Here is a 20,752-nt window from a genome sequence, read left to right as displayed (position 1 = left end):
AGAATCGGCTACACCAGGCTGTACATTACAGTACAATTGCACGCTACCACACCCGCAAATACATACATATAAAATATATATAAAAATATATATTATATATATATAATAAATATATATATTTGCGGGTGTGGTAGCGTGCAACTGTAGTCCCAGCTACTCCAGAGAGCAAGGTGGGAGGGAGGGTCTCTTGAGCACAGCAGTTTGAGACTGCATTGAGCTAGGATAGCGCCACTGCACTCCAGCCTGGGCTACAGAGGCTGTCTCAAAAAAATAAAAATAGATAAAATAAAACAGAAAAAATATAAAACGAAGCCAATTGGTCGGTTAGGTGACTCGAACCGGAGGCTCTAAAACTTCTCCGGCCCCGCCCACTCTATTTCCTCCACTGGCTCCGCCCTTTTAGGCTCCGCCCCTAGCCCCGTCCCACCCTTAACGGCGCCCGCCCAGCCTTCCGGAAGTGGGCGGCCTAGCGAGCGCGCCACCCGGGCGCAAAGCACACCGGGCGTTGTAGTTCCGCCATCGGACGGAAGCCAACCGGGACGCGCTGAGGGATGTGGCCCGGAATATTGGTGGGGGGGGCCCGGGTGGCGGCAGGCAGGTACCCCGCGCTGGGGCTTCGCCTCGCCTCTCGCTTTGCAGCGCAGCGGACGCCCCAGAGCGGCCTGGCCCTGCAGCGGAGCCTGCACGTGACGGCGGCCCGAGCTCTCCCGCTCATTCCCATCGTGGTGGAGCAGACAGTACGGCAGCCGGGCGGGGACACGGCCCGGGGGCTCCGGGCCGGGTGGGGATCGGCAGTGTGCCCCCCGATCCCCCACCTCCATCTTTCTGTCCACAGGGTCGCGGGGAGCGCGCCTATGACATCTACTCGCGGCTGCTGCGGGAGCGCATCGTGTGCGTCATGGGGCCGGTGAGCGCCCCGCGCCGGGACCCTCCCGAGCGCCTGCCCAGACCTCCTCCGCCCCTTCTTCCCGAAGCCTTGACTTTCTTCCCGCAGGCTCCACTCTCCTTCCAGCCTCCTCCCCTCTCCCTCTGCCTCCCCTCCTGGCTCCCGCCCCATCACGCGCTCCTCACCCCTTCCCCTCTGCTCCTCACCTCTTGATCTCCGACTGCCTTCCTGACACCTGGTGGCACCGCTGCCTTCATTCCTAGGCTCAAGACTCACCCCAGCCATTCTGACCCCTTCCTTTCCTGTGTCCTGAGCCCCCTGACGACCCCTTTTCTGTGCTCCAGACCCCCTGGGTTCTAGCCACTACTCTCTCCCATCCCCTTCTGGGTCCTAAATTCTTCCCGACCCCTTTTACTTGGGCTCTGGCCCCACTTCCTGGTTCCCTGACCCATCCCCAGTCTCCTTAAAACTCTCTCTCCCCACCCCAAATCTGGTGTCAATCCCCACCCCCCACCCTCTCCACCTACAGATAGATGACAGCGTTGCCAGTCTGGTCATCGCACAGCTCCTCTTCCTGCAATCCGAGAGCAACAAGAAGCCCATCCACATGTACATCAACAGCCCTGGTGAGCAGGGCCTTTCCTAGGTGCCAGGGACACTCATCAGGGCACACGGGTGACTCGGGACCAGAATCCCGGGTCAGCGATGTTCTCTCTTTGGGAAAGGGTGCAGAGTGTTGGAGTTCCACAAGTGGCTTGAAACCGCCAAAAGGTGCCTGTGGCTGGCTTTTAAGCCTGGGTTCACAAGTCAGGATGTGGCCTCTTTGATCCTGCACGTCCTGTTATGCCAACTTGACCCAGCTGACATTTAAAATTGGTAGATTTTAGGCTGGGCACAGTGGCTCACGCCCATAATTCCAACACTTTGGGAGGCTGAGGCAGGCCGATCACTTGTGCTCAGGAGTTCAAGACTAGCCTGGGCAACATAGTGAGACCCCCATCTGTATTTAAAAAATACAAAAATTAGCCAGGGGTGGTGGTGCTTGCCTGTAGTCCCAGGTACTCAGAAGGCTGAGGCAGAAGGATCACTTGAGCCCAGGAGGTCAAGGCTGTGGTGAGCCCGTCTCAAAAATAATAATAATTGGTAGATTTTTTTCCCCCTCTTAAAAAAAAGTAGTCTATTTTGATTGAGCACTTATGATGCAGTCATTTTGCTTTTTTTTTTTTTTTTTTTTTTTTTTTTTTTTTTTTTGAGACACAGTCTTGCTCTGTTACCCAGGCTACAGTGTAGTGGCACAGTCTTGGCTCACTGCAACCTCCGTCTCCTGGGTTCAAGCGATTCTCTGGCTTCAGCCTCCCAAGTAGCTGGGATTACAGGCATATGCCACCATGATGACTGTCTAATTTTTTGTATTTAGTAGAGATGAGGTTTCACCATGTTGGTTAAACTGGTCTTGAACTCCTGACCTCAAGTGATCCACCCTGGGCCTCAAAGTGCTGGGATTACAGGCGTGAGCCACCACACCTGGCTTGGTTTCTAGTTTCTCTTGGAAATTTAGTAGATGTGGTCCCGTGGGCCCACTGGCACATGTGGCAAGAGTCAGCTGACTGTGAAGCAATGGCTGTCCCTTTTGCCCATACCTGGTCCTTGTCACCTGTTTTTGTCACTTCCCTGGAAGCATTTGTGTTTGTGAACCCTGCTTTAAGGAGCTGTTTCTAGGTACAGTACAGTGGCTCATGCCTGTAATCGCAGCCACTTGGGAGGCTGAGGCAGGCGGATCACTTAAGGTCAGAAGCAGCCTGGTCAACATGGTGAAACCCCATCTCTACTAAAAATACAAAAATTAGCTGGGCGTGGTGGCGTGTGCCTGTAATCCCAGCTACTTGGGAGGCTGAGGCAGGAGAATTGCATGAACCCGGCAGGCAGAGGTTGCAGTGAGCTAAGATCGTGCCACTGCACTCCAGCCTGGGTGACAGAGTGAGACTCCATCTTAAAAAATTTTTAAAAGGGCTGCTTCTGTCCACTTATGGTGGCCTGTGCCTATAATCCCAGCACTTTGGGAGGATCGCTTGAGCCCTGGAGTTTGAGACTAGCCTTGGGCAACACAGTGAGACCAAGGCTTAATTCTTTAAAAAAGGAGGGGGTCGTGACCAGGCACAGTGGCTCACGCCTATAATCCCAGTCCTTTGGGAGGCCAAGGCCAGTGGATCTCAAGGTCAGGAGTTCAAGACCAGCCTGACCAATATGATGAAACCCCATCTCTACTAAAAATATAAAAATTACCCAGGCATCATGGTGCATGCCTGTAATCCCGGCTACAGGGGAGGCTGAGGCAGGAGAATGGCTTGAACCCAGGAGGCGGACATTGCAGTGAGCTGAGATTGCACCACTGCACTCCAGCATGGGTGACAGAGCAAGACTGTCTCAAAAAAGAAAAAAAAAAAGGAGGGGGGCTGTGTCTGTTCCACCCTCCCCAGGGTTAGGAGATGGAACAGGGAAAGCATCGGGGGGCCTGGTCCAGCCCCTCACTTGCCCCCTGCCCACAGGTGGTGTGGTGACCGCGGGCCTGGCCATCTACGACACGATGCAGTATATCCTCAACCCAATCTGCACATGGTGCGTGGGCCAGGCCGCCAGCATGGGCTCCCTGCTCCTTGCCGCCGGCAGCCCGGGCATGCGCCACTCGCTTCCCAACTCCCGCATCATGATCCACCAGCCCTCAGGGGGCGCTCGGGTGAGTGCCAGACATGTCAGCTGCTGTCGGGGTTCAGGACACGGTCTAGGCAGAAGGACTGACTAGGCAGAAATCAGGCGTGGGACTGGATGTCTTAAACTGTGCAGGCTTGGCTACATGTGGCAGCTCAGGCCTATAACCCTAGCACTTTGGGAGACAGAGGCGGGAGGATCACGTGAGCTCAGGAGTTCGAGACCAGCCAGGGGAACATAGTGATACCCCATCTCTTTAAAAAAAAAAAAAGGGGGGGGATGGTTAGCTAACACCGAGAGAGACAGAGACAGAGACAGAGAGAGAGAGAGAGAGACACTATTCTTCCCAGTCTGCAAACCTTCAGATGCAGAAAATAAGAAAACATAGTTAATCCAGTCAGAAAGCATTCCTGGTGGTGGCAAGACTGAAGCAGGATATGGGGGGATTTACCCAGTCCCGGTCCACTAGCCTGAAACCGGAAGCCCAAAGCCCAGTCAGGGCTCCTGAGTGCCACCTCCAGCTTCCCGGTGAGGGGCTGACGCTGAGGTCAGCCTTCACCCTCTCACTGCCCTTGGGTGTCCCTCAGGGCCAAGCCACAGACATTGCCATCCAGGCAGAGGAGATCATGAAACTGAAGAAACAGCTCTACAACATCTACGCCAAGCACACCAAACAGAGCCTGCAGGTGATCGGTGAGCACCCCCCCTTACCCAGCATGCACACACCGACCCAGCATTGTTCCAGGCTGGGGCTTCACCTGGGCTCTTCAGACATTCAGGGCTGGATCCCTCTCTGGGATGGGGACCATCCTGGGCACTGCAGGATGTGTGGCAGCATCCCTGGCCTCCACCCATCCACACCAGCACCCACCATCTGTGACAACCAGAAATGTCTGCGGACATCACCAAGTGTTTCCTGGTGGGCAGAATTGCCTCAGAAACACTGTTCTAAGCCCTTTAAAAATATCGCTGGGCCTGGTGGCTCATGCCTGTAATCCCAGCACTTTAAGATGCCAAGGCAGGTGGATGACTTGAGGCCTAGAGTTCAATACCAGCCTGGGCAACATAGCAAAACTCCATCTCTACTAAAAATATAAAAATTAGCCAGCCATGGTGGTGGGTGCCTGTAATCCCCGCTGCTCTGTAGGCTGAGGCAGGAGAACTGCCTCCTCTCCTGGAAGGTGGAGGTTGCCGTGAGCTGAGATCGTGCCATTGCACTCCAGCCTGGGCAACAGATCAAGACTCCGTCTCAAAAAAAAGAAGCCCCAGACTGCCCCATGTCAGGTAAATGGGTGCACAAAAGGTGGGTTTCTTCACGTGCTGTACACAGCACCAAGAGTGAATGGTCTACTAGCCTGGCCAACATGGTGAAGCCCTGTCTAAAAATTAGCCAGGCGAGGTGGTGGGCACCTGTCATCCCAGCACTGTGGGAGGCTGAGGTGGGCGGATCACCTGAGGTCAGGAGTTCAAGACCAGCCTGACCAACATAGTGAAACCCCATCTCTACTAAAAATACAAAAATTGGTCAGGCGTGGTGGCGAACGCCTGCAATCCCAGCTACTAGGGAGGCTGAGGCAGGAGAATTGCTTGAATCCAGGAGGCAGAGGTTGCAGTGACCCGAGATTACACCACTGCACTCCAGCCTGGGCCACAGAGCAAGACTCTGTCTCAACAACAACAAAAAAAGAGTGACTGGGCCACAGCATCATGGATGAAACTTTCTAATGTTGCATGAAAGAAGAATAAACACTCTATGATTCCATTTACTGAAACTATAAAGACAGGCAGAGCTGGCTGGGCGCGGTGGCTCAAGCCTGTAATCCCAGCACTTTGGGAGGCCGAGGCGGGTGGATCACGAGGTCAAGAGATCGAGACCATCCTGGTCAACATGGTGAAACCCCGTCTCTACTAAAAATACAAAAAAAATTAGCTGGGCATGGTGGCACATGCCTGTAATCCCAGCTACTCAGGAGGCTGAGGCAGGAGAATTGCCTGAGCCCAGGAGGCGGAGGTTGCGGTGAGCCGAGATCGCGCCATTGCACTCCAGCCTGGGTAACAAGAGCGAAACTCCGTCTCAAAAAAAAAAAAAAAAAAAAACAGGCAGAGCTAATTTATGCTGGTAGAGTAGTGGTTACATTGGAGCTTGGGGAGCAGGTGGAAAGGACTAGTGACTGTCATGGGCCCAAGTGGGATTTTGGGGGTGCTGGAATATTCCATCTCTTGGTATGGATGCTGGTCCTGTAGGATATGTTCAATCTGAAAATCCATCCACCAGACATTTAGGAATCATGCCGTTTCCTGGATGTATATTACACATCAACATCAGGTTTTTTTTGTTTGTTTGAGACAGTCTCGCTCTGTTGCCCAGGCTGGAGTGCAGTGGTGCAACCTAGGCTCACTGTAGCCTCCACCTCCCGGGTTCAAGTAATTCTCGTACCTCAGCCTCCCAAGTAGCTGGGATTACAAGCATGTGCCACCACACTGGGCTAATTTTTGTATTTTTAGTAGAAACAGGGTTTCGCCATGTTGGCCAGGCTGGTCTCAAACTCCTGGCCTCAAGTAATCCACCTGCCTCGGCCCCCTCAAAGTGCTGGGATTACCCCAGCACTTTGGGAGGCCGAGGCGGGTGGATCACGAGGTCGAGAGATCGAGACCAACCTGGTCAACATGGTGAAACCCCGTCTCTACTAAAAATACAAAAAATTAGCTGGGCATGGTGATGCGTGCCTGTAATCCCAGCTACTCAGGAGGCTGAGGCAGGAGAATTGCCTGAACCCAGGAGGCGGAGGTTGCGGTGAGCCGAGATCGCGCCATTGCACTCCAGCCTGGGTAACGAGCGAAACTCCGTCTCAAAAAAAAAAAAAAAGAAAAAAAACGTGCTGGGATTACAAGTGTGAGGCACTCTGCCTGGCCTGATAACAATTGTTTTAAAATTGAAAGTGGTCTCTAAGTGATACCTCAGGGAAACTGAGGCACTGCAGAATGAGGACATGTCTTAGTCAGCTTGAGCTACTTAACAAAACACCACAGACTGGGTGGCTTCAACAGAGATTGACTCCTCAGTTCTGGGGGCTGGGGAGCCCAAGGTCAGGGTGCCGGCTGATGGGTTCTTGGTGAGGGCTCTCTTACTGGTGTGCACACGGCCACCTTCTCACTGTGTCTTCACATGGAGACAGAACAAGCGCACTGGTGTCTCCACTTAGAGGCCACTAATCCCACCAGGGGGCCCCTGACCCCGTCTCCCCCTAATGACCTCCCAAGAACCCCATCTCCAAATCCCATCCCACTGGGGGGTTGGGGCTTCAGCATATGACCTTGGGGTGGGGGACACAAACATTCAGGCCAAAACAGGATCCCAACCTGGCCCCGGTCTCTGCTCTTCCCCTAATGTGTCTTGCCTCCTGCTTCCCCTCCAGAGTCCGCCATGGAGAGGGACCGCTACATGAGCCCCATGGAGGCCCAGGAGTTCGGCATCTTAGACAAGGTTCTCGTCCACCCTCCCCAGGACGGTGAAGATGAGCCCACGCTGGTGGAGAAGGAGCCTGCAGTAGCGGCGCCGTCCGCAGACCCTGTCCCAGCAAGCACCTGAGAGCTGGGCCTCGTCTCCAGAATCACATGGAGGGGCCGGGGGCCGCCCAGACCCCCAGCTGGGCCCTGCTTACCCCTCGCTGCTGAACCTGGAGGGACTCCTTGAGGAACTTTGAATTTGCAAGGGTGCCCCCTACGGACGGGGCATTCTGGCGGAGACACTGTGATTTTAAATTAAATCTTTGTGGTCTTTGCTCTGCGTCTGAGACGCCCTCCCTCTCTGCACCATGACAGCGTGGATGCGTCCGTGTTCCACACGCCCCTTCTGCACTTGTCCTGACCCCAAGAGGCAAGCAAGCCATCCCTTCCTTCAGCAGATTCTCCTGATCATGTCCTGTATTCCAGGCAGTGTTCTTTTGTGAAGAAAACACAAGAAACCATCCTCAAAGGCTCCATTCCTGTCGGGGTAGAGTTATTTAAAAAAAAAAAAAAAAGCCGGGCGCGGTGGCTCAAGCCTGTAATCCCAGCACTTTGGGAGGCCGAGGCGGGTGGATCACGAGGTCGAGAGATTGAGACCATCCTGGTCAACATGGTGAAACCCCGTCTCTACTAAAAGTGCAAAAAAATTAGCTGGGCATGGTGGCATGTGCCTGTAATCCCTGAGCCCAGGAGGCGGAGGTTGCGGTGAGCCGAGATCGCGCCATTGCACTCCAGCCTGGGTAACAAGGGCGAAACTCCTTCTCAAAAAAAAAAAAAAAAAAAAGAGGCCAGGTGCAGTGGCTCACGCCTATAATTCCAATGCTTTGGGAGGCCGAAGTGGACAGATCACTTGAGGTCAGGAGTTTGAGACCATCCTGGCCAACATGGTGAAACCCCATCTGTACTAAAAATACAAAAAATTAGCTGGGCGTGGTGGCAGGTGCCAGTAATCCCAGCTACTCAGGAGGCTGAGGCAGGAGAATTGCTTGAACCCAGGAGGTAAAGGTTGTGGTAAGGCAAGATCATGGCATTGCACTCCAGCCTGGGCAACAGGAGCAAAAAAACTGTCTCAAAAAAACGCAAAAAACAGGGACCAGGCTCAGTGGCTCACGCCTGTAATTCTAACACTTTGGGAGGCCTAAGTGGGCAGGTCATTTGTCAGGAGTTTGAGGCTAGCCTGGCCAACACAGTGAAACCCCATCTCTACTAAAAATACAAAAAGTAGCTGGGCATGGTGGCGTATGCCTGTAATCCTAGCTACTCCCGAGGCTAAGGCAGGAGAATTGCTTGAACCGAGAGGCAGAGGTTGCAGTGAGCAGGATCACGCCGTTGCACCCCAGCCTGGGCAACAGAGCAAGACTCTTTCAAAAACGGAAACAAGGAAGGGCATGCAGATGTGAGGTGAGCGTGTTACAGTTTTACATGGGTTAGTCAGGAGAGGCCTCACTGAGAAGGCGGTGTTTGAGCAAAGTCTCAAAGGAGGTGAGGGATAGAGCCTGTGTCCAGGCAGAGGACACAGCCAGCAGAAAGGCCCTGTCAAAGGACTGTACCTGGCATGTGAGAGGACCCACAAGGAGGCCCGGGGCTGAGGGAGGGTGTAAGAGATGAGATCAGAAAGTAGAAGAGAAAATTAGCCAGGTGTGGTGGCACGCTTGAACCCGGGATACAGGTGGCAGTGAGCTGAGATTGCGCCACTGCACTCCACCCTGCGCGACAGAGCGAGATTCGGTCTCAAGAAAGAAAAAAGTGGAGGTGAGTGAGGAGGATAGATCATAGAAGTCCTGACGCCTAAAAGGAGAGAGGTGAACCGTAGAGAGAGAAGCGGAAAAAAAATTAGGATGACTACAACTCCTGAGGAGTGCACGATGAACAGAAACGAGAGCAGTTAGCAGAGCTGGAGTAATCCAGATGAAAGCTGATGGCAGCTCTGGCTGAGTAGCAAGAAAAAGTCAGATTCTAGCTAGGTGGGATGTAAGAGAGCAATTTCCAAAAACTCCGAGCTGATGGCCCAAACCAGTCAGGAAGATGGAGACCCATCACCTGAGATGGAAGTGTAGAAAAAGGAACAGATTTGGGTGGGGATCAGAAGCTGATTTTGGATAGCTTATAATCATACCTGGTGCTCGATATGTCCCTCGACGTCAGGGTCAAGAGGTTGAAATAAAAATGTAGGTGGCATCAGCGTGTAGGTGAATTAACAGTCAGCCTGAGCCCTGGCTACTGGATTCAGTGTTGTGGATGTCACTGGCCGCCTTAAATCAGGGCATTTCCGGAGCCGTGGGAGCCAAAAGCCAGGCTGGAGTGGATCCAGAAGGAATGGGAAGAAACATATCAGAGACAGACAAGTCTTTCGAGGAATTATGCTAGCAAAGAGAGCAGGGTTGGGGCGGAATGTAGCTGTAGGGAGAAATGGGGTCAATATTTTTTAAAATTCAAGCATTGGGGCAGGCGTTTATACTCAGTAGTTACAGTGTTTGCACTTTTTATTAGAGACTTTTTTTTTTTCCTCTGGTGGGAAACGGAGTCTCGCCCTATGGCCAGGCTGGAGTGCAGTGGCTCCATCTTGGCTCACTGCAACCTGACTCCCTGGTTCAAGCAATGCTGCCTCAGCCTCCCAAGTCGCTGGGATTACAGGCAGGTGCCACCACGCCCAGCTAATTTTTGTATTTTTAGTGGAGAAGGGATTTCATCATGTTAGTCTCAATCTCCTGACCTCATGATCCACCCGCCTCGGCCTCCCAAAGTGATGGGATCACAGGTGTGAGCCACTGCGCCCAGCCTCATTATGGACGTTTAAAATACATACAAAATTACCCAGAGCTCTGAAAGGCTGAGGGGAGAGGATCACCTGAGCCCAAGAATTCCAGGTAGCGAACTATGATCGTGCCCTCGTACTCCAGCCTGGGCAGTAGAGGGAGAAAATAATTAAACATTTTATTATTTTTTTTATTCTGTAAAAAAATAATTAAATATAGACTGGGCATGGTGGTTCACACCTGTAATCTCAGCACTTTGGGAGGCTGAGGCAGATGGATCACCTGAGGGGAGGAGCTTGAGGCCAGCCTGGCCAACATGGTGAAACCCCGTCTCTAGTAAAAATACAAAAATTAGCCGGGCATGGTAGTGGCAGTCCATAATCCCAGCTACTGGAGACTCTCCAGCTGAGGCAGGAGAATCGCTTGAACCCGGGAGGCGGAGGTTGCAGTAAGCCAAGACCGCGCCGCTCTACTCCAGCCTGGGTGACAAAAGTGAAACTGTCTCAAAAATAAAAACAAACAAACAAAAAAGTTGGGCATGGTGATTCGATGCTTGTAATCCCAGCTATTCGGGAGGCTGAGGCACAGGAATCGCTGAAACCCGGGAAGCGGAGGTTGCAAATCTCTAGGACCCGAGAGTGCCACTGTGCCGTTGGTGACACTCAGTCTCAAAAATGAATAAATAAATAAGTGTAATCAAATATATACAAAAGTAGAGAAAACAGGGTAATGAAACCCCACTTACTTATCACACCAATTCAACAATTAATTCACAGCCAAATGTGATTCTTCCCTATCCAACCCTGCCCCTACAGCCTGGATTTATGGAGAAGCAAATTCCAGAGGTATTTTCATCTGGTTTTTTGTTTGTTTGTTTGTTTTTTGTTTTTCAGTTTGCATTTGTAAAATAGGAGGGATCTTTTTTTTTTTTTTTTTTTTGAGACAGAGTCTTGCTGCGTCGCCCAGGCCAGCGTGCAGTGGTTCCATCTCGCCTCACAACAACCTCTGCCTCCTGGGTTCAAGCAATTCTGCCTCAGCCTCCCGAGTAGCTGGGATTACAGGCGCGCGCCACCATGCCAGGCTCATTTTTTGTATTTTTAGTAGAGATCGCGTTTCACCATGCTGGCCAGGCTAGGCTGGTCTCTAATTCCTGACCTCAGGTGATCTGCCTGCCTAGGCCTCCCAAAGTGCTGGCATTACAGGTGTGTACGGTCCAGCCCTACTAGGGTCATGGGGTGTCCCTATTGCTGTGCTGAGGCACTGGATCTGAGAAATAAGGAGACAGGACACAGAAAGACAAAGAAAGCACAACGCCACTTACAAGCAGAGACAGACGAGGCCCTGAACGTCCCGAAGCGTCTGCATTTATTGGGTATAGGTTAGGGGGCAGGGTAGTGAGTGAGGTCATTTTAAGGATAGTGATAGAGTCAAGACAATCACGTCAGCAATAAACAAGGGGTCCACCCCGATCAGGTCACCAAGGAGGTGGACGGTGTGCAGTAAGGAGGGTGCAGTGTGCAGCATCGCTTATCTAAGGGCAGGCTATTTGTAAGGATATCTATAGCAGGATGCTCTGAGTCAGCACAGTGGCAAAAGAGCTGATAGGTTATACAGCCCCTGCTGGCAGCTTCCAGTGATTTCTATAGGAGGATGCTTTGAGTCGGTACAGGAGTAACAGAGCTGTCAGTGTATACAGCCACCTAGGCACGATTATACCGGAGGGGCTTAAAGCCCTAGGACGCTCTCAGGCTTGCCAACCTGAGGCCAGCTTTCCACAAGAACTGGATGCAAGGTACTACAACTCCCTTACAGGAGGAGTGACTCTTGCTCCAAACCTGCTATACAGCAGGTGTGTTTACAATACTGAAAGCTGGCGCCTGGGCCAGCCTGCTATGTAGTCTGTGCCCTTTCAGGCAGGGGCACTACTGCCTGGGCCATAGATTCTTGTCCTGGTATAACTGTTGTTCCCTGAAATCATGCACTGCACCGTGTCTGCTCTAAACGTTCCTCCGGCTAGAAGCAAGATATGATTTTATATTTATATATGTACACACGGCTGCTTATTCCTTAATTTATGCTCTATACCGTGTCTGCTCTAGACATTCCTCTATGAACTAAGATATATATATGGAAATAACTGAATAATAAGATATTCTTCAGGCACTAATTGTTCCGACTATAAACTAATACATGATTATATATATAGGAAATAACTGAGTAGTAACACTATAAACTAAAATACTCTTCAGGCACTAATTGTGCCAGGGATCTGCTTAGCCCTACTGCCTCGGTACGCAGATGAGGGGTTACACACAAGGCATGAGCCACCGCAGCCGGCTGAGGAATCTTTAAAGTAATAGTAATACGGAGACAGGGAAATGAATGATGCTTCGCTTTGACCTTTGGCCATAAGCCCTAACTCTGGATATCTGGCCCCACCACAAACATAACCGGGGCCTTGACGTCAGTCCCCTGACCCCCGGACCCCTTATCTCGGCCTGACTGTACTCTGTCCTTAACCTCTAGCCCTAGTCGACTCCGGAACCGTGGCCTTGGCCCCAGCCCCGATCCCCCTGACCTCGGACTAAAGACCAGATACCGCCCATATTCCCTTGTGAGGTCTTCGCCAAGCAACCCCATCGTTGTACCTTTCCCCTCTAATAAGTAAAGAGGCGGTGCTAACCTGCAGACGGACTTGCGACTCAGCCAATGGTTTAAGCCATTCTGGAGTGGCGCCCAATAAGCTCTCAACACAGGAGGCCGATTCTAGAAGAAAGCCAATAGCCTGTGAAGGCAAGTCTAGCAGCAACCAATAGCCATGAGTGAGAGGCGGGACTCTGAGGGAAGCCAATCGCTGGACGGGGCTGACGCAGCTACAGCCAATGGCTTTTGGCGGGGGCGTTTCCCGACGTTGGCCGCTTCCATGACCGGGCTACACGGCTATGGCCGGGACTGGCCTGCTGGCGCTGCGGACGCTGCCCGGGCCCAGCTGGGTACGAAGCTCGAGCCCGTCGGTGCTTAGCCGCCTGCGGGACGCGGCCGTGGTGCGGCCTGGGTTCCTGAGCGTGGCGGAGGAGGAGACGCTGAGCCGAGAGCTGGAGCCCGAGCTGCGCCGCCGCCGCTACGAATACGATCACTGGGACGCGGTGAGACGAGGCGCGGCGGTAGGGGGCGCGGCCTCCGGACGCCGAGTGCCGGATGGGGCGAGAACACGCTGGGGGCGGTCCCTAGAGCGAGGATTTGGGGCGGGGACAGAGACGAGCGGCGGGGCGGGGCCATGCTGGGGGCGGGAACAGGGGAAGACCAGTGCAAGGATGGGCCGGGGCCACGCTGGGGCGGGCACAAAGGAGACCAGTGCAGGATGGGACAGGGCCACTCTAGGGGCGGGGCCCGAGGAGTCGAGCGTGTATGGACGGGGCTGGGGTCACGCCGGGGAGGTGCCCCGTGTGGGTGGGGATGGGGAAGACGTGCTGGATGGGGCAGGGCCTTGCTGGGGGCGGTACCTAGCGCAGGGATTTGGAAGCCGGGCTATGGTGGGGTCGGGGCTGAAACTCCGGTAGTGGGATGGGCGGGACTTCGGGGACGAGGACCTTGGTCAGGGAGCGCACTTTTGTGATGAGACCAGGGCCATAACTGGAGGCAGAATCTGGAACTGAGAGGTGTTTGGGACCAAGGTTAAGGGTAGAAACGGGTGTGGAATCAGAGGACGTTGAGGGACACAGGACACTTGGGTGGGGTCAAGTTGTATGGAGACTCAGCCAATTGAATACTGGAGCAAGCATTGGGGACTTGGAATTGTAGCCTCAGGGTGAGTACTAAGGACTGAGGTCACACCTAGGTAGGGCCATGGTTGGGGGGATAGCGGGGTTTGAGTTGAGGGCAGGATCAAGAGTCACACTAGGAAAACCAGCCTCTTGCCCTGTTTTCTGCCCCTTCATGCCTCAGTGTCCCTGTTCCCTCTGGGAGCCCCCAGGCTTGACCAAACTGTTTGTGTAGGCTATCCACGGCTTCCGAGAGACGGAGAAGTCGCGCTGGTCAGAAGCCAGCCGAGCCATCCTGCAGCGTGTGCAGGCGGCCGCCTTTGGCCCCGGACAGACTCTGCTCTCCTCCGTGCACGTGCTGGACCTGGAAGCTCGGGGCTACATCAAGCCCCACGTGGACAGCGTCAAGGTGGGTAGAGGCCGGCGCCTTGGCGCTCCCAGCACGGGGGTGGGCAGGCCAGGTCAGAACCTGACCCATCCCCTCCTCCCTTTTGCAGTTCTGCGGGGCCACCATCGCTGGCCTGTCTCTCCTGTCTCCCAGCGTTATGCGACTGGTGCACACCCAGGAGCCGGGGGAGTGGCTAGAACTCTTGCTGGAGCCAGGCTCCCTCTACATCCTTAGGTACCTCCAGCCAGGCAGCCCCCACCCATCCAGGAATGTGTGACACCAACCCAGTGCCCTGGGTACCTTCCCTCAATCCACCCCTCCCCAAAGACTCAGCCTTTACCCCAAGGCTTGTGTGAGAGGCAGTGGGGGGCTGGAACCTGGGTCTGCCTGGATAGGGGGCTGTCCTCCCTGCAGCCAGTTACAGCCTGTTTTCTTCTGCAGGGGTTCAGCCCGTTATGACTTCTCCCACGAGATCCTTCGCGACGAAGAATCCTTCTTTGGGGAGCGCCGGATTCCCCGGGGCCGGCGAATCTCTGTGATCTGCCGCTCCCTCCCTGAGGGCATGGGGCCAGGGGAATCTGGACAGTCGCCCCCAGCCTGCTGACCCCCAGCTTTCTAGACACCGGATTTGCGAATAAAGCTGGGAATGGACAACTCAATATTGCATTGGCTGCTCACTGGAACCAGGATCTGCAGGGGAACCCAGGATGGCACTGGCCCACAGGGAGCTCCAGGTGCAGCTGGCTGGATACAGTCAAGGTCACAAGGCCAGGAGAGTGGTGTCCTTTATTGCAGTCATTGCTGGTCGCCCCAGCCCACTCCCGTCCTTGTCTCTGCATCCAGGTCTCCAATAAAGAACTCAGCCAGGCTTCTCCAGTACGGAAGCTCCTGGGTACCAGACTGGGCACCCTCAGCCGACACAGCCGCAGGCAGCCGCCGAGAGCTGGGGCAGCCACTGCCAGCGGTGGCGGTCGTCCAGGAAGGCCACGTCATCGTAGCGGGTGGGCTGGCAGCAGGGCCCGCCGTGGGCTTTCCCCTGGCCTTGCAGCTGGGCCAGTGCCAGGCCATGCTGGGTGCGGGCACCCCGGGGGCAGCTGCCGGCGCAGTAGCGGAAGATGACCTTCTCCTCCGAGGCATAGCCTAGGCCCAGCTCTGCCACCGACAGAGTCAGGCTCCACAGCTGACACGGACCGGACGGGGCTCGGCGCAGGCGGGTGAGGGGGCGGTGAGTGGCTGCCGGAGAGAAGGGTGCTGACAATGAGCAGGGTCAGGGCTGGGTAAGTTGGAAAGTCACAGAGGGTCCCTGGGAGTCCTTACCCAGCCAGGTTCCTCCAGCCTCTGCCACCTGCTCAGACGAGAACTCTCCATTGGCCACAGGAGCCCCACGGGCATCAGGGTCCCAGCCCTGTCCCAGATGCAGGGACAGGAGCAGCACAGAGCCCAGAAGGACCTTCCCCACGGCCATTGTGATGGGCAGGTCCTGAGGGTGGGAGGTGTGCCCCGCATTTATGCCCTGCTGGGGCTGGGAGCTACCCGCTTCACTGCCGGCCCCTGTGGCCAGAGGGCCCCACGTCTGCAGCAGCTTATCTCCTACGCCCTGGAATCCAGGCATCCACTCCTGCCCCATACCCCACCCTTCTAAGAATTAAGGGCTCACCCCCAGCCCACCCCACCCCGACATTCCACACACCCATTTCCGACACCCCAGACACCCCCTGATTTACGAGTGCTATACTGGCAGCCAGGGCGGGCAACTTGTATTCACCCTGGCCTGCTGCCTGGAGCGGGAGTCGGGGGCTTCATGGGTCCCCCAGTGGGGTCTGTCCCCACTAAGTCAGGGTGCTGGGACTCAGGAGCCCCCACGTGTGTCCTGTGCCAGGTGGGACGGATGCGAGTGCTGGGAAGGGTGGCTTGGCAGGGACCGAGTCCACGGGAACCCTCCTTGGTGGCTCCCGCCTGGAGGATTAAGACATCATACCCCTGTCTCCGGGCCTGGCTGAGTCAACTTCAAAACAGGAAAAGGGAGAGGCCTAGGGGAAGCCAAGAGTGGGGACACAAGGGGGCAGGGACGCCTGTCTCGGGAAGGCCGGCCTGAGACCCCCATAACTGCAGCCCCTTACTGGGATGTGAGCGTGTCAGAGCCCACAGGGTGATGGAGGCCATCCAGGTCATGGTAACGTCTAGCACGATGCAGACAGTGAGATGCGGGCTCTGGGGGCGTCTGCACTCAGCCCTGTGAGCCCAGTCCTCTCACTGGTACAGGGGAGCTCATCAGAACCCCTCCCACTTGGCTTGGTGAGGAGAAATGGGTGCTTAGTGTTTAAGCCGGTTCCCCTAGCGTTGAATGCAAAAACAAGCAAACAGCTTGTGACTGTCCGAAGGGGTGCTTGACCCTAAGCACCCACAAGATGGGGGAAAATCAGAAAATGCTCACACAGGTGTGTGACCCATGCACGCCCTGTGCTGTTGGTGTGGGTGTAAATTGCTAACAGCTCTTCGGATGAGCAGCTGCTCGAGGGCACAGGGGATCTGATGCTTTCATGTTAAGAAAGACTGGAAGTAACCTCAGCTCCATCCATGGGGGGGACTCCCTCGATGATTATGTTGCGGTGTTTTTCCTTTTTTTTTGGAGATGGAGTTTCACTCTTGTTGCCCAGGTTGGCGCGATCTCGGCTCACCAAAACCTCTACCTGCTGGGTTCAAGCGATTCTCCTGCCTCAGCCTCCTGTGTAGCTGGGACTACAGGCATGTGCCACCACGACAGCTAGTTTTGTATTTTTTTTTTTTTTTTTGAGACGGAGTTTCGCTCTTGTTACCCAGGCTGGAGTGCAATGGCGCGATCTCGGCTCACCGCAACCTCCGCCTCCTGGGTTCAGGCAATTCTCCTGCCTTAGCCTCCTGAGTAGCTGGGATTACAGGCACGCACCACCATGCCCAGCTATTTTTTTTGTATTTTTAGTAGAGACGGGGTTTCACTATGTTGACCAGGATGGTCTCGATCTCTTGACCTTGTGATCCACCCGCCTCGGCCTCCCAAAGTGCTGGGATTACAGGCTTGAGCCACCGCGCCCGGCCTAGTTTTGTATTTTTAATACAAATGGGGTTTATCCATGTTGATCATGCTGGTGTCGAACTCCTGACCTCAGGTGATCCGCCCGCCTCAGCCTCCCAAAGTGCTGGGATTACAGGTGTGAGCCACTTCGCCCAGCCATATTGTGGTTTTTCTTACTGAGATAATTTTCAGATGGAGAAAAAAGCCTGGGCGCAGTGGCTCACACCTATAATCCCAGCACTTTGGGAGGCCGAGGCGGGCGGATCACCTGAGGTCAGGAGTTTGAGACCAGCCTGACAAACACGGATGTGGGTAACACCCACCATGGGCACCGAGGAGGAGAACCGTCCAGACCCCAGGCACAATTAGGGCCTGAGGAATATCTTAGTTTATAGTATTATTACTCAGCTATTTCCTTCATGTAAATCCTTCATATATAATCATATATTAGTTTATAGAACTAGTGCCTGAAGTATAACTTACTATTTATACATATCTGGTTTATACAATCATACTTAATACTTATATCTAGCATACTTAGTTCTATATAATCTTTCAATATAATCACATAGGTATTGTAGTCGGAGCCGTACTGACACATTTAGTGCTGAGTTATATAATCCTTCCATATAACCATATAGTAGTTTGTAGTAGGAGGAATGCCCAGAGCAGTCACAGAGCAGAAGCAGTACATGGGAAAACAGCCAGACCAGGACGAGAACCAAAGACTCAGGTGTACACAACCTTTTCTGTACACGACCCTCTACTACTATGCACGGCAAGGCCCCCTGCTGTGCACAGCCCACCTCTCTGCCCAGGTGACATAATGGGGTGGTCCCCATGCTTGGGACTCACATGATTATGTATGCCCTATACAGAATGTATGCCCAGAACAGAAGCAGTACATGGGAAAACAGCCAGACCAGGACAAGGACCAAAGACCCAGGCGGTGGCATCCCTGCCTGAAAGGGCATACGCTGTATGGCAGGCTTGGAGCAGGAGCCTCTCCTCCTCATAAAGGAGTTGTAGTACCTTGCATCCAGTTCCTGTGGAAATAGGCCTCAGGCCTGAGATCCTGGAAGTAACCGAGGGAGAAGAACCCCTCTGGTGTGACCGGGTCATGGTGGCTGTACACCCTGTCAGTCTTCTCACTTCTGTGATAGCTCAAATCATCCTCCCATAAATATCTTAAGAGAAGAGCACACATCTGTCAGCTCCCACTGCACTGGCTTACAGTATCCTTCTATTAGAAATACTTTAAAGTCTCCAGCCCCCAGAAAAGAAGTGTTGTGCACAACACCTGATGCACACAGCCCACCTCCTCGCCTCGGTGACCTAATGCGGGTGGACCCCTTTTCTGTACACAACGCTCTACTACTACGCACAGCAAGGCCCCCTGCTGCACACAGCTCACCTCTCTGCCCAGGTGACATAATGGGGTGGTCCCCTCGCTTGGGACTCACGTGATTATGTATGCCCTATCGCTAAGCCTATAGATGATGACCTCACACACGACCCTGCCCCCTGCTTGTACCTAATAAATATAGATGCTCTGGGGCATTTGGGGGCTGTCACTGATCTCTGCTTACAGGTGGCATGGCCCCCCGAGTCCAGATGCTCTTCACCAGTTCTTCAGTGTCCTGTCTCTTCTCAAATCCTGCACCTCAACACAGCATAAGGGACACTACACGACCCTGTGGGGCCCCAATAGCCCTATACGTGGAGAAACCCCGTCTCTACTAAAAATACAAAATTAGCCAGGCATGGTAGCGTATGCCTGTAGTCACAGCTACTCCCGGAAGCTGAGGCAGGAGAATCGCTTCAACTTGGGAGGCAGAGATCGCGGTGAGTTAAGATCGCACCATTGCACTCCAGCCTGGGCAACAACGAACTCTGTCTCCAAAAAATATAAAATTAAATATAAAACCCAAAAATTAGCTGGGCATGGTGCCTCTCATACCAGTTACTCAGGAGGCTAAGGTGGGAGAATTGCTTTAACTTGGGAGGCAGAGGCTGCAGTGAGCTGAGATGGCACCACTGCCCTCAGCCCTGGGTGACAGAGCAAGCTTCCATCTTAAAAAAAAAAAAAAAAAAAAAACAGCCTGAAGTCACCCAGAATTAAGCAACGGACCTGGCATTTGTACCCAGGTCCACCTGAATGCAAAGCCCCTGCTCTAACCATGGGGCCACACGGCCCAGCCTCCTTGGACAAAGGTCCAAGCAGTGGGGATGGCTGGGGTGAAACCACCAGGGCAGGGGCTCCCTCCAGAGCTGCCTCCCTGCTGCTCAAGAAGGCCTGGCAGAAGAATGGGGAGAGGCTGGCCTGAACTGGGACATTCCAAGGAATTAGCCCGACATCTCAGGCATTCCTGCTCATGCAGCCAAGGGCCGCAGAACTGGGTGGGGAAGCTTTCCATCTGCAGTTTCCAAACACCGGCAAGATCGAAGGAAGGGGGTCGCCCAGAAGATGAGTTCAAAAGTGGGTGCAGCCAAATTCTAATTCCAGCCACACTGCTGCCCAGAAACTGGAAAAGCCCACCCTTCCAGAACCTGGCATGACCAAGCTTGGAGGAAGGAAAGAAGCCCCCGAAATATCACAGGGAACCTGAAACATAGGGTCCCGCAATCGGGGGTTTGGCTTTGGTGGTCACGTAGGTACAGAGCCTGCAAGCCGAGAACCACACACAAAATGGGCTGGGGCTGGCGCTCCTGGGCGACTGGCAAAAGCCAAGGTGGAACCATCTGGAAGGACTGCCTGCAAAGTAGGCCACCCTGGATTCCCACAGAGCCCCCAGCTGGCCATGAGCATCCAACTCCAAATCACAAGAAAATCTATCACCAAGGGGAGTCAGAAGAAACACAAGGAGGCCCATGAACTTCAGCTTCTAGATACATTAGACCACAAAGTAAGGATGCCTAAAATGGAAACATTAGCCGGCGAAATGGTACACACCTGTGGTCCCAGCTACTCACCAGCCTGAGGCAGGAGGACTGCTTGACCCATGAGTTCAAGACTGGCCTGGGCAACACAGTGAGATCTCATCTCTACAAGAAATTTTTTTAATTAGCTGGGCATGGTGGTGCACAGTACTTTAAAGGCTAAGGTGGGAAGATGGCTTGAGCCAGGGAAGCGGAGGTTGCAGGGGGCCTGCAGTCCAGCCTGGGCAACAGAGCAAGACACCTGTCTCAAAAACTAAAAAAATAAAAACATGAACCAGGCGCAGTGGCTCAAGCCTGTAATCCCAGCACTTTGGGAGGCTGAGGCGGGTGGATCACGAGGTCAAGAGATCGAGACCATTCTGGTCAACATGGTGAAACCCCGTCTCTATTAAAAATACAAAAAATTAGCTGGGCATGGTGGCATGTGCCTGTAATCCCAGCTACTCAGGAGGCTGAGGCAGGAGAATTGCCTGAACCCAGGAGGCGGAGGTTGCGGCGAGCCGAGATTGCGCCATTGCACTCCCGCCTGGGTAACAAGAGCGAAACTCCGTCTCAAAAAAAATAAAAATAAAAATAAAAATAAAAACATGAAGGGCAAAACCAAAACCTAAGGAACAAGACATTATCCAAGTGTCTGTTACAATACCAGATCTAAAAAGGAAACAAAGAAATCTAAGCAATTTATTTACTTTTTTGAGACAGAGTCTCACTCTGTCACCCAGGCTGGAGTGCAGTGGTGTGATCTCAGCTCACGGC

General features: G+C 53.7%; 3 protein-coding genes across 3 annotated transcripts; 2 read left to right on the top strand and 1 right to left on the bottom strand.

Annotated features, from left to right (window-relative positions):
• The first annotated feature begins 465 nt into the window (after nucleotides 1-465).
• On the top strand, nucleotides 466-7,375 carry CLPP (caseinolytic mitochondrial matrix peptidase proteolytic subunit). Its single transcript, XM_003938854.3, has 6 exons — nucleotides 466-737; nucleotides 836-907; nucleotides 1,416-1,512; nucleotides 3,433-3,620; nucleotides 4,180-4,285; nucleotides 7,009-7,375. Exons 1-6 carry the CDS (start codon nucleotides 552-554, stop codon nucleotides 7,179-7,181), a joined length of 822 nt encoding a protein of 273 aa, XP_003938903.1. The 5' UTR covers nucleotides 466-551; the 3' UTR covers nucleotides 7,182-7,375.
• A 5,373-nt stretch (nucleotides 7,376-12,748) lies between these two features.
• ALKBH7 (alkB homolog 7) lies at nucleotides 12,749-14,663 on the top strand. The gene is made up of 4 exons (XM_003938855.2): nucleotides 12,749-13,001; nucleotides 13,852-14,025; nucleotides 14,114-14,238; nucleotides 14,446-14,663. Exons 1-4 carry the CDS (start codon nucleotides 12,798-12,800, stop codon nucleotides 14,606-14,608), a joined length of 666 nt encoding a protein of 221 aa, XP_003938904.1. The 5' UTR covers nucleotides 12,749-12,797; the 3' UTR covers nucleotides 14,609-14,663.
• Nucleotides 14,664-14,719: 56 nt separating this feature from the next.
• Nucleotides 14,720-17,139, bottom strand: PSPN (persephin). The gene is made up of 2 exons (XM_039466090.2): nucleotides 15,322-17,139; nucleotides 14,720-15,237 (listed from the first exon to the last, which is right to left on the bottom strand). The coding sequence occupies exons 1-2, from the start codon at nucleotides 15,629-15,631 to the stop codon at nucleotides 14,915-14,917; spliced, it is 633 nt and encodes a 210-aa protein (XP_039322024.2). The 5' UTR covers nucleotides 15,632-17,139; the 3' UTR covers nucleotides 14,720-14,914.
• Between the last annotated feature and the right edge of the window lie 3,613 nt (nucleotides 17,140-20,752).

Source organism: Saimiri boliviensis, chromosome 14 (assembly GCF_048565385.1).
Source record: "Saimiri boliviensis isolate mSaiBol1 chromosome 14, mSaiBol1.pri, whole genome shotgun sequence".
In the NCBI taxonomy this organism is placed as follows: domain Eukaryota; kingdom Metazoa; phylum Chordata; class Mammalia; order Primates; family Cebidae; genus Saimiri; species Saimiri boliviensis.
Note: the sequence above shows the minus strand (reverse complement) of the source record. Positions and strands in the feature narration are given on the sequence as shown.

Excerpts from the sequence above, each read along its gene's own strand:
- CLPP (XM_003938854.3), top strand. The coding sequence starts at position 552 with ATGTGGCCCGGAATATTGGTGGGGGGGGCCCGGGTGGCGGCAGGCAGG. Across the intron at positions 738-835 it reads CCATCGTGGTGGAGCAGACA|GGTCGCGGGGAGCGCGCCTA; the intron begins GTACGGCAGCCG and ends TTCTGTCCACAG. Across the intron at positions 4,286-7,008 it reads ACAGAGCCTGCAGGTGATCG|AGTCCGCCATGGAGAGGGAC; the intron begins GTGAGCACCCCC and ends CTTCCCCTCCAG.
- PSPN (XM_039466090.2), bottom strand. The coding sequence starts at position 15,631 with ATGGGGCAGGAGTGGATGCCTGGATTCCAGGGCGTAGGAGATAAGCTG. Across the intron at positions 15,238-15,321 it reads GGCTGGAGGAACCTGGCTGG|CCACTCACCGCCCCCTCACC; the intron begins GTAAGGACTCCC and ends TCTCTCCGGCAG.
- ALKBH7 (XM_003938855.2), top strand. The coding sequence starts at position 12,798 with ATGGCCGGGACTGGCCTGCTGGCGCTGCGGACGCTGCCCGGGCCCAGC. Across the intron at positions 13,002-13,851 it reads AATACGATCACTGGGACGCG|GCTATCCACGGCTTCCGAGA; the intron begins GTGAGACGAGGC and ends CTGTTTGTGTAG. Across the intron at positions 14,026-14,113 it reads CCCACGTGGACAGCGTCAAG|TTCTGCGGGGCCACCATCGC; the intron begins GTGGGTAGAGGC and ends TCCCTTTTGCAG.